At 33.0% G+C, this 12,409-nt stretch overlaps 1 protein-coding gene and 1 non-coding gene across 2 annotated transcripts; both read right to left on the reverse strand.

Moving 5' to 3' along the window:
- Positions 1–11: 11 nt before the first annotated feature.
- Positions 12–7,345, reverse strand: POP4 (ribonuclease P family protein). Its single transcript, XM_086423576.1, has 9 exons — positions 6,988–7,345; positions 6,659–6,712; positions 6,501–6,577; positions 6,147–6,415; positions 3,752–3,820; positions 3,558–3,616; positions 2,678–2,779; positions 1,635–1,758; positions 12–387 (listed from the first exon to the last, which is right to left on the reverse strand). Exons 1-8 carry the CDS (start codon positions 7,184–7,186, stop codon positions 1,661–1,663), a joined length of 927 nt encoding a protein of 308 aa, XP_086279702.1. The 5' UTR covers positions 7,187–7,345; the 3' UTR covers positions 12–387; positions 1,635–1,660.
- A 2,404-nt stretch (positions 7,346–9,749) lies between these two features.
- On the reverse strand, positions 9,750–9,830 carry TRNAL-CAG (transfer RNA leucine (anticodon CAG)). Its single transcript has one exon. It is a non-coding gene; the product is annotated as a tRNA-Leu (tRNA).
- Positions 9,831–12,409: the final 2,579 nt, after the last annotated feature.

Raw genomic sequence — 12,409 nt, forward strand, 5'->3', positions numbered from 1 at the left:
AAAACAGTCACTAAAACGCAAGGCTGTGATCATTTAATCTAAACAAAATTTGGTATATAAATAGGTTAGCCAAACATATATTATATACATCCCCATTATTTATTTAAGTAAATCGAAAGGCTTGAGCAACTTTGGTACAAGGGTCAATCTAAGTGGTGAGTGGACAGCTAAAATCCCTTTAGCATGAAGTTTAGACTCTCCATGCAGACTTTTTACGAAGTGTCTGTAATTCAAATAACACCTTCAATTTCCATCAATTAATAATTTCTTCCTCCTTCCCATGCTTCCAGCATCCCAGTTTCTTCACATTGGCCCTTTCTAGTCTCCCAAGTCTTCGCTTTGATTTGAGTGTTTGTTTTCCTTCCCTGACCCTTTCTCTAAACACTCCTGAAACATTGAATTTGATAAGTCAATATTAGCATTTGGTATGAACAAAGAGTAATTCCATGTGTGACATTATTATTGAGCATTGACCTACTAATATTTTCCTTCCATAATAAATAATCCAATTGCTTAACAGAGAGAAAGATGGTTCCCAACATTAAATTGAGTAATTTTGGTCAATCTCACTATCTTTTTCGAATTTCAATCCAATAGTAAAATTCAACAAGAAATGCTTCTCTAATTGTTTCAGGAGTCCTGGTAATGATAATAGGTCTTTAATATAGTAGTTAAAAGGACCAGACCAACAGTTCACAACAAGAAAAACTGAGGCCCAAAATGATACCCAATTGAACCCTACTTGTATGTCCCATTAAAGAATTAAGTGGGTGACAGAGTAAAAAAGGTCATCTATGTTGCGTGGACTCTGGTACTGATGTGTACTGGTGTCAGACTCTGACATCAATACCAGAGTCTGCGATATAGGTTGTAACTTATAAAACCAATACTAGTGTTTGATGTGTTGAATACATGAGTGGGAAAGATAAATACTGAAATAAAGATCTATGTGCAATATTTGAGAGGCTGAAATTATATCAGAGATAGGAGTCAAAAGCATTTGTCATGTGAAATTCAATCATCATCATCAAAAAAGCCATCTGCAACCATCTGGGATTAGTTGATCGAACCAAGTTCCTCCCTTCAGTTATATCTAAACGCCATCTAAGATGTGTATCTGTTACGTAATTATGGTGTCAAAACCACTTCTCATCCAAAATTCCATCATCATCAGCCCAATCAAATTATTTGGGATCAGCCGAACAAATAATGTTCTTCCATTCAATTCTATCAAAACCCCATATAAAATGTATATCTGTTATTTAATTATGAAAATATTATGCGCAATAAAAATCAACTTTGAAAGAAACAAGTTTTAACGAGATCAGGGAGTTTAGGGGTAACCACCTCACCCACGAGTATATTTTCCATGCCAAAGCTCAATCTGATCAAATCATTTAAACTATCTGATGCTGCTCTTTTCTTTTCTTTTTCTTTTTTGATTTCCATCAGTCTCAAATCCATTTTGAACTGATTGTATGATTATCACTTGAGAAGGTATCAACTAAATAGACAGAAAGCATAACTAACATGAAGCAACCACTCTAGATGGTACAGAAGATATTGGCTATTCTCATCCCAGTTAAACCTAATCTCATACAATTAATATGGAGTAAGAGATATGAGATGCTTACCAGAGATGCAATGATCAAGATCAAAATCATGAGCTCGAATTTCTTGAGGTGAGTTTGTCCCCGTGCAATGTGATTTTCCAGCAATCAGCCTGAAATATAAATATAGAAGCCCTTTTCGGTACTACTGCAAAAGATGAAAGAAAACCATGGGTAAGAAAACATATTAAAGGAATGAAGCAGTCTCCATCCATTTTATTCAAGAAAACATAGTACCAAAATAAGCCCCCTTTTTATGAACTTGATTGAGTTTGGTAAAGTCGAATTTAAATTGGCCAAGCGAACCTTTCCTGTAATACTTTAGGGAATTTTACTATTCATACTGAATCTTGAGAACATATGAGAAGTTCTAAACGTATGTCTATCCCCATTTGTCTGCATTTGCTTGTTTTTGAGAGGTTTAAGATTTAAAAAAATAATAATATTTACCCTGTTAAGGGTTTCCACATCAAAAGCAACTTGAAGGGGCTGAAATTAACATCAAACACTCCTTGGGCTGTGTTTGAAGTGGCTCTTACGCACAAAGCATTTTTTTTCTCAAACACATATCATCAGCCATAAGTCAATCAGCAAGGAAAAACAAATTATTTAATCAAATTCATTAATTAATTGTAGATTTTGCCTGTCAAATTCTTAGTCTTTATAATATGTGTGGAGCATAATTCATCTTGCATACTCCAAATAGTTGTTTTTACAATATATAATGAGTTGCAAATGTTGCCACCATGCTTGTATATCTTTTTCTACAATAACAGTCTTTCCAACATTTAGTAAAGCTTCTCCAAACTTCTTTAATTTGAAAATCTGTAATAATAGCGGGGAAAAAGCACATCAATATAAACTTCCTCGAATTATTCAGAATTTAACTTGGTGGGGTCTAAGGCAAAGTAGATTTAGTACCTTGTTAGAAAAGACCAACATATTTATTATGTATGTATGCATAAGACTAGAAAATACATAAGAAAGAATATTTCAAAAAACATGAAAAGCACATAGAAGCAATTACTGGTTAAATTTGATAATATTTTATACTGGAGGTAGATCACCTCTGAATTTATTAGCTTCTGTAATTATCCCAAATGTTTCTGCAGTTTCTCGAACCATTATACCACTCACTCCAGTGAAAGAAAGTATTTTACACTCCACAACTGCAACAAACAAGACAAATGGACTCCATTAGTTACAAAATACGAATGAGGAAAAACAGAAGACTATATTTTTTGTGTGCAATGGAAAAGGAAGTTGTCTTTGACACCATGTCATACATGTGACCTTCTCATGCAATATCCAAATCACTCAATTACCGTGCAACCTCTAGGGTTGCCTATAGACCAAAAATCATATTGAACACCATATCGGCAGTTCATGACAGAATGAAAATGAATAATTGCCTAAACGGCTAAGGGAAGTAATTTAAAGATCTAGGAGGGAGTCTATATGGAACAGAATGAATCTTAAGATTGCCAATTGGAGTGCCTGCGAGAATTTAGCTCGTAAAAGAAGTAAAACATAAAACTTGTCGTATGCAATCTTAAGATTGTCCATTTCCCATTATGTGGAATAAAGTGTAGATGGTAATAGACTTGTGGGAAACTGCTATTTGAATTGCGCAATGGGGCCACCAATTGAAAGTTGCGGATCAATTTGAAGGTGCCTACTCTGTGAGATGGTAAAGTCCATGTGTGGTACAACAGACCTTGGATCAAAACACCACCCTCACATGCATACTTATCCAAAAAAATAAAAGTTGTTGATTGATTCTGGGGCAGGGAAGTGGGGCCAAATGTGTTTGGTACAGCATGAAAGGCACAACCACTTTTCTGTTCTTCTTTACAGATAGAACACATTCCCACAAAATATGAAGTGTGTTATTCACACTGTAATGCATTTTAAAAGAAGAGATGAGAGAGTTGTTTCTCAAATAACCTTGAACAATAGCACCATGTAAATCTGCAGTGAGAAGACATTGTGCTAACTGGCTTTTCCTGCAATATTGAATGCAAGAAGGTTATAAAAACTGCTCCTTAACCCAAGCATAATGTGCATGCTGTGCAAAAATAAATTTTGATACATGTTAAGTGATAACAACCGAGTTGAATATGAATGCAAAAGTATCTCACCCAACATTTTTAAGAAGTTGCATTATATAGTCTTTCCACATCTTGTGCATTGGCTTGAACATGTCGAACCTACAACAAATGCCCAAGACTTGCTCATCAAACAAAATAAATTATATGAAATACCACAAATTTACGACGTGTGAATTGTAGTCTATTAGAGCCTCAAATAACTTCATCAAGAAAGCCCGACTCTTTCCCATAAAGACTTGCCTTACATTAACGCACCTAAGATGTGAAATGCATGCTCGTTATCTTGAGAGACAAAATGACAGCACCTAAGATGCATGGATTGTAGTCCACTTGACCCTCGAATAACTTCAACAAGACTGCCCGACTCATTCCCATAAAGAGTAAAGACTTGTCTTACATGACAGCACCTAAGATATGAAATGCATGCTTGTTATCTTAAGAGACAAAATGCAGGTTTTATAGAAGCTTAAGCCCCAGAATGACCCGAATTGCACAATCATAAGTCATGACATTCTGATCAAGGGCTAGCTAAAATAGGGTTAATTTTTGGGGAATATCCATAAATTGCAGGGTAGAATTGCTCAATCAGTGAAAGGGATATAGTTCATTCCAGAGTGTGGACTAAAACAGAGAAGATCTTTGTAAAAATAATCGTGTGACTGGGGGCAATTTGTGATACATAAATTTCTTGGAAGGCCAGTTGGGATCTTCAAGGAGAAGAAAAGCCAGGTCTCCACAACTTTTGTTTTGATAGGTTTGCCAAGTTTAGATCTTCAAGAAATGAGAGACAAGGAATAAGTAATCAACATTTTTTAACTGTAGAAAGCAAAAAATTTATAAAAAAGTAGGAAACAAACCCAACAAATTTCTACAAGTACTAGTGGAAGAGAGGTCACTAGGGATAGAACGGAATAAAAGAACCACTGTATGAGGAAGATATGTTATATGAGTGTAGAAAAAATCACATCATATTATATTAGATTTGGTGAAAGAACACGGGATACATTACTTAGAACAATAAATTTTGGGTAAAAACATTGGCAAGGACCATCAATTACAATAACACTTGAAGGTAAAGGAGAGATTCGGAGTTGTTAATTTCAAAAGTGACGAGAACCGGGATTGGGGGTGGATGAGGGAACTCTGTCCATTTATTGTTTAATTGTATTGATGATCTAAAGCAAAGGTTTGTGATCACTATCATCTAACGGGACCAAATTCAACTAAAATATATTTGATACCTTGAGTCACATTAAGTATAACAAGAATCCCCTTCTATCATGCAACCTTAAAGCTAAATTATGTACCCCGGCCCTTTAAATTCAATTATTCATTTTAGCATCTAATAAGATTTTCAGTTGAAGGTGCTAGTTTCCTAATTTGATTTTAGCCTGTGATTGTTGATACCACCACTTGAGTTCAAAACCAACTTTCACCTACTAATTAATAACCACCAACTCGCTTGTTTATTTTAGTAAAAAAATATAATAAGATTTTCAGTTAAGCAATTCCAGGTCTATGATTTCTTTTATCCGTTCTCTATATTTTAGTATTCTCTTATTTCAGTTTTCTATATTTAAAATTAAAAAGATACTGTAAACAAGACAACTAAGCCTCAACATGCATGCCTCTCCTCGAATCAGCATGCCTATTCAAATCTTCATCATCATCCTCAAAGCCTTAACCCAAAGATTTGGGTCAGCTAAATGAATCTTGTTTCTGCATTCCCACTTTGTCCAAGGCCACATCTTATGTTATAGGAGTATTCATATTTGCTTTCGATAACTCCATCCACATTCTTTTGGGTCCTAAATCTTGCTCTTTTAGAACCTTTAACTTGTATATTTCTTCTAAATGTGGTTGTGATTGGCCTTTGTTTGAACATGCCCAAACCATCTTAGTCAACTTTCCATTAGTTTATCGCCTATTAGAGTTACACTAGCATTTGCCCAAATGTGTTTTTTATTCTAATTTCATCTTTCCTAGTCTTTCCGTTCATCCATCTCAACATCCTCATCTCTGCTACGCTCGATTTATTAACATGTTGTTATCATCTGATAAAAATTTCCTTTTAATTTGACCGGTATGTGCCTGTCACATAAGTACAAATCATAAAAGAAAGAGTTTCATGCATTCTCACACTACGACTAAAAGCATGTTTCCCCCGATATTTGTACTAATATCTTTTCTTAAAAATTCTTTGTAAATTACTTCTCTACCTCTTTTCAGAAAAGAAAAATGTTTGTATGAAAATTAAATGTGAGCTTGATATGTGTTGTAGGTAAATATAATACAAACTGAAGTAAGAGGGGGGGGTGCAACAATAGGCAAAAAAGATAAAATTCTATATTTTAAGAAATGTGCAAGTAAACCTGAAAAAATAAAGACAATGACAACAAGCTTCCAAGAGAATTGTAGATCTTACTTTTGTAACTCCTGAGGGAAATCAAATGAACCACATTTTTTATGTTGCTTCATGGACATGTGCCTTTTTGAGCGCTTTGAGTTTCTTTGTAAAGCCCTATTACGAGCACCAAGTGATGCAACACCACGTCCTTGTACAAAATTATCAAGTAAGAGCCAATTGTCAATTTTCATGCTTCTAGACCCTTGCATGTACTTCTGAGCTGAGTCGCCATTATGTAGAAGCTGGTGTAGAACCTTATTAACTATGCTATCTCTTCTACTAGAAAGCTGCAAGATTCCATATCAAAATCGAAATAAATCAACTGCAAGCACACTATTACAACTTCCTAGGCTAAGTTAAGATAACAAGTACCTGAACACCAGAAGTTAACAAATTCTCATGTAGAGGTTGACAAATCGGAGAATAAGCGGGACCATTTGTTTCCTCATCTGTACAAAAGCAAAATAATACAAATTCCAATTCTTTAATAATTCTACTAACCATGACTATGCCCCCAAAGCAAAATTTACCTGAAATTCCTGAAGCTCCTCGCGATGGAGTGTGGCCCGAGAACGCAAAATGCCCTAAAATTTGGCCAAAACAGAAATCAACAACTCGTATTCGATACTAGGAATCTAGAATCTCAATGAGATCAACATATAACAAACAAAGAAAAAAAATTGTCTCACTTGCACAAGAATATTTCTCTTAAAACATCACTTTAAAAAAAGAATTCCTCAAATTCTAAACAAAAATCTCAATACTAGATCTCAAATACAAACAAACAAGACCAAGAGTATAAAATTCGATCAATAAAAGGCCCAAAAACAAACAGAGTACAAAACCCTAAAAAACGAACCTTTCTTGGGGCCTGGAATCGAAGGTGATGTGCGCACCAGAGAAGTGATAGAATGAGAATTCAAGTTCTGCTCTTCTCCTTCTTTGAGAGCTCGCTTTAGGTTTTTCTGTTGTAGCTGGAGATGCTCGGCTTTAGCGAGAGCAAACCTTCGCTCTAATGCCTCCGAAGTGCGTTTCTTCTGGTTTGAATCGGCAGCCATGGTTCCAGGAGAATCGGTGGTTGAACTTGTTGATGGTCTCAAAATTAGAACTTGAGCAAGATTTTCGACAAGAGGAGTTGTTGTGGTTTGGGGTTGATTTATAGATGAATCAAAAAGTTCTTGCCGCTAAAATCTCCTAAGTCATCTCTCGGTGTCCTGGTGAACGAGTTAGAAATTTTAAAGATGTCGACCGAATCAACTAGGTTTATTATTGCCGAGAACTTCTACTGTCACACCAACTATTACTTAGAGCAGCTTAAGATGTCATGTCTGTTACGGTTAGGGGTGTCAATGGATCGGTCCGGTTTGGTTCCAAGAAACCTAGAATCATAACCATTATATTAGTTCGGTTCTGGTTCTTGTTGGTTACAGGTCTAGTTTCAAAATAAATGGAACCGGAATTGAAATCATCTAAAATCACAGGTACCATCAGTTCTGAAACTCAAGAATCGAATGAGGAAAAAAATCTTTCAAATCATTATTAAAAAATCCTTTAAAAAAAATAACATATTATCATCAAAATTGTTAACATAGATATAATTTGTTATACTTAAGATACAAATTAATTATTTTTTTTGGAAATAAATTTTTTTCATTTTTAGAAGTAATAATATTTTTTTAGAAGAGTAACTTATTTTAAATTTCAATTGATAATTTATCCGAAAAATTGATGAATTTTATATAACATGTATTTATTTTTTAAATAAAGAATATCTTAAATCATCTATAGTATGGAAAGAAATGACAAAATAAATCAATTCCAGGTATCTACGGGTACCCATTGGATAGAACGTAACGATTTTGGTTACTATCGGTTCAATTCCATTTTAGACCCGACACTAATCGGTTCCAATAAAAAGGGGTCCGAAATCGGGGTATTCAATTCCAATTATGGTTTGGGTTCGATTAAATAGGTACCCATTAACATCCATAGTTACAATATTACATAAGGATGCGTTTGAATGCAAGAATCAGAAGTACTATCTGAAGGAATGGGATAAGTGTTGTGCATTTGGATGTTAGTTCTAATAAGTATTGTCAAAAGTACTTCTGACAGAGTTTTTTGTATGGATTATGGTAAAATGGTAAGAATGTCCTTATAAGTACTAGTTATTGCTTTTAACATTATAATTTAACTAATTATGCGTTAAAAAATAACATTTACTATTTTAATCTATAAAAATGTTATAATGTCGTTTAAAACTCAAAATATACTAATTTTTTTTACAAAAGTTCGACAGCACATCCCTAAAACCCAAACCCTGGATATATATATATATAATATAAAAATTACATGTATAAGAAACATGATGACTATGATATAGTTAAAAAAAAAACATGTATCATCATACATACAACTATGATGTTTGATTGTTGAGATGACATCTTGAAATTAAAGTAAAAGCAAACTTACAGAGATTCATATAAAATAATAAAATGACAATTTTACTTGAAAAGAAAACAAAACAAAAAAAAATCAAGAACAACAACAACATAATCTTGACATGTGAGTTTAAAGCATGCTATACAGACCGAAACATGTATAAGGCAAGACATTGCATTGATCAAATCAGAAAAATAAAATAAAAATCATGTAATGGTGGACCAAGTTCAACTTAAAATAGTGGAAGAGTGCACACATGACTTAGCAAGAAATCAGGTCTTCTACGCATCAAATTATTTTGGAATTAGGGTTTTTGGTAAAGTAGGCTGATGAAGTCCACATGGATCCAAAGAGTGAGTGATGATCTAATCAGAAAAGGGTCAAAGGGTTTGTCATTAGATTGAAACCCAAAAAAGGGTTATATATCTCATGAAATTAAGAGATTGAATATGTTGATCGATGGATTTGAGATTATTTTTTGGGTGATTTTGAATTGAATTTCAACATTTCCTTCAATCGATTTAAATTCAAAACCTAGAAAAAACAAAAAGGGAGAAAGTGATGGTGAGAGAGAAGAACGACAAAAAATTCGACGGAGAAAGTAACTTTAAACTCAAGCTTGGTTTTGTGTCATTTAGGGTTTGGAGATGAATGAACATAGGGCTGTTGTGTTTTTGTTTGAGGATAACACAGGTAATTTGTTGTTTTCATCGAAGGAATACTAGGAACAAAACTGTTTTTTTATGGTGATTTGCTACTTCGTGCCATATTGGCAAAGTTTGGATTCAGTAATTATTCAATCAGTGCTTAATTTGGATAAATTAGAAGAAAAAAAATCATAAAAAATTCAAATTTTTTTAAAGATTATACCAAATATATTATTGAATTTGTTACCAAAACCTACCATCTTTCTAAATCCTATCTTCTTCTTGATGTTTGAATGTTGAAAAATAAAAAATTTGAGTGTGAAAGGTAAAAATGTTATCATATTCCATAATTACATGAGGGATCATCGATTAATTTATCAAATTAATCAATTTAGAATTTTGTGACTATGCTTCAGTAGCATTTTGAGAAGCACCTCCAGTCAATCCAGTGGCATTTTATGAATCTGGCTGCTCTATGTAAAAGTTGGTGTGGAAATAGAACTTCTCAAAAACATGGAAAATGGTGACAGGTTGTCAAGAATGGGATTCGAACCCATGCCCTTTCGGACCAGTACCTGAAACTGGCGCCTTAGACCAACTCGGCCATCTTGACTTTCGAAAATATAGGGCCATATATTTAATATAAAATTGATAACTTTCTCCTAAAACCTTTGCTTAGTGCTTTGCTCTTGTTCTTATGGATATGTTAGAGCTATCAATGGATTTGATCAAGACTTAAATTTGATTCATCTGAATTGATAACTATGAATCATGGATTTGGGTTTCAACCAGATCCATTTTAATAATATATATATATATTGGCTAAGTAAGAAATGGATTAGTGGTTAGTGGATGTGAAGGTGGGCTCAATGGGATTTGAAACCTAAGTCACGGGAACAATTTTCCTCAAGCCTTTAACCCATAATTAAGTGGCACCTTCAAGGTTTTGTTACGTTAACTTATTAGAATTGTTCTAGATCATCCACCGTCAAATTTAATCAAATGCAAGAACTTATAAAAATAATCTTTATTTATTTATTTATTTATTTACAAAGTTTATTTATAACTACTAATCTTACTCACATGGCAAATAATAAGAAAAATATAAATATTGGCATGGGATATATTGAGTAAGACTAACCATGAATTTAAGAAATTGGTTGTTAGCTAATAAATGAGCATCGTGTGATGAGTGGAAATATGAAAGATAAAACTTGAAACAGGCACATTCGAAGAAAGAAAAAAAACGATAGTTCTTATTGATGATAAACTGAAAGAAGTCAATTAAAATGATTTGTGTTTGTGCATGTTCAACGAAGATTGACTAAAACCCCAATTAGAATAAATATTTTAGTTGAAGGTCCTAAACTAGCACGTGAAAGATCCAAAAGAACACAAACAACAACAATGAAAGTAGTATGAGCTCACACTAAATAACATGCTATTTGACTTTGTACAATGGAGGAACAAAATTCACTGAGTTGGACCCCAAATATTTGAGATAAGGCTTTCTCATCCTTAGGGTTTAAAATGAGTTAGGTTCGGATCAGATATGAGTATGTCCAGATCCAAATTCGACTTGGACCCTACTAGATAAATCGCATTTGAATAATTTTGATTTCATTTTATCCGGATCTGATCTGACTTGATAACTTGATCCAGGTTGGATAATTTCAGATTGTTCAACATTTTTTTAGCATATACTTGTCTACTAATTGCTATAACGTTCTATTTTATCACTATAAACATTTTATTTTATAAGAATCAACGCTATATTAAAGTAGTAAAAAGGGATATTTTGATAAGCCTAAAAATATAATTTTTAAACAATATATAATTCGAAACTAGGTAGATATATGGATGGATCCGTATCCGACCCATATTTGATTAGGATCATGAGACATCAAACCATGTCCAACCCTTTTTTTTTATTTGGATTTATTTTAAGTACCCAAACTTGTTAAAGTTGGATCTCGGATCACTAAAATTTTAGATAAATCTGACATGTTTATGCCTTACTTGTCCTAGTGAATGTGGACGAGGGCAATTTGAAAAATACCCTCCAGATATTTGCTGAATATTTTGGATTGACCTACTTTTCAAGTTAACTATATGCCCCTTGGTCATGGTCTCTGCGAAAGACTATTAAAATTTATTTATCATGAAAATCATTTATAATCTCTTAAAATAATGGGACAGGAATTTCCCCCCCTTGAAAATGCTTTTGAAGCTTTAGATCAATTTTTAGAAAGTAGAAAATAATTTATTTTACTTTTTAAAAGTAATTTTCTAAAATGAATTCAAACAAACTTTTTAACTTTTAAAAGTCAAAAGTTACTTTTTTGTGTGTATCCAAACAGACTCTCAACCTTTGAATTATTTAGGTTACACCCTGCTAGTCTGGAACAATACATGGATTGTGATATGACATCAATTGGAAAATGCTGAGATATCCCAAAGATTATTCGAAATTCGAACAAATATGCCTAAATAACCGATTAATCTATGGGCTTATAAATTTTAATTTTTTTAAAAATCGAACAACTAAATGAACCACAAATTTATCAAATTGGTTGCGGTGAGAACATACCCTATGGTTGGGCCAATTTCCTTTTATTGAAAATTTTAAATGATAAAAAAGCGTGCACAACTTTTCCTTTAGATTATATTAACTTACTTCCATATATATATATATATATATATAATATTCTATTGGTTCACTAACTTTTACTTGCAAAATATCAATCCTTAAGTAATTTGAGCAAATTACCATTTCACGTGCTGAAAATGACAAAATTTCAAGTTTTATACACTCCTCATTTTTATTCCCAAAACGCGTTTTCGAGTGAGTTTGTTGGTAGGTATTCTAATTTAAAGTGATGATTTCATTTATAAAAAAGTGACAAACTTGCTGATAATTATCAACAATCGCATCGTTAACAAATAAGGATATTTGTCTTTAAATTTACCAATAAGATCATCACATTAAAATCAAGGATATTTATTTTTTAAATTTACCAATAAGCTCATCACTTATTTTATCAACAAGATCGTCACTTAAACTTATGAATACCTACTTTCGAATTCGCTTGACAACATGTTTTGGACAAAAAAATGAATAGTATACCAGAATTGGAATTTTTGCAAAAGTTGCACACATTTTGAAAATAATCTCTTGAAGTTACTTATGAT

This window comes from Akebia trifoliata, chromosome 14 (assembly GCF_017979445.1).
Source record: "Akebia trifoliata isolate Shusen 1 chromosome 14, ASM1797944v1, whole genome shotgun sequence".
In the NCBI taxonomy this organism is placed as follows: domain Eukaryota; kingdom Viridiplantae; phylum Streptophyta; class Magnoliopsida; order Ranunculales; family Lardizabalaceae; genus Akebia; species Akebia trifoliata.

What these genes read in the sequence shown, in the direction of transcription:
- POP4 (XM_086423576.1), bottom strand. Translation starts at nt 7,186, where the DNA reads ATGGCTGCCGATTCAAACCAGAAGAAACGCACTTCGGAGGCATTAGAG. An exon ending in TTCCCTCAGGAGTTACAAAA is followed by an intron (nt 3,821 to 6,146) that starts GTAAGATCTACA and finishes CATTTGTTGTAG; the next exon opens with GTTCGACATGTTCAAGCCAA. An exon ending in ACATGGTGCTATTGTTCAAG is followed by an intron (nt 2,780 to 3,557) that starts GTTATTTGAGAA and finishes TGTTTGTTGCAG; the next exon opens with TTGTGGAGTGTAAAATACTT.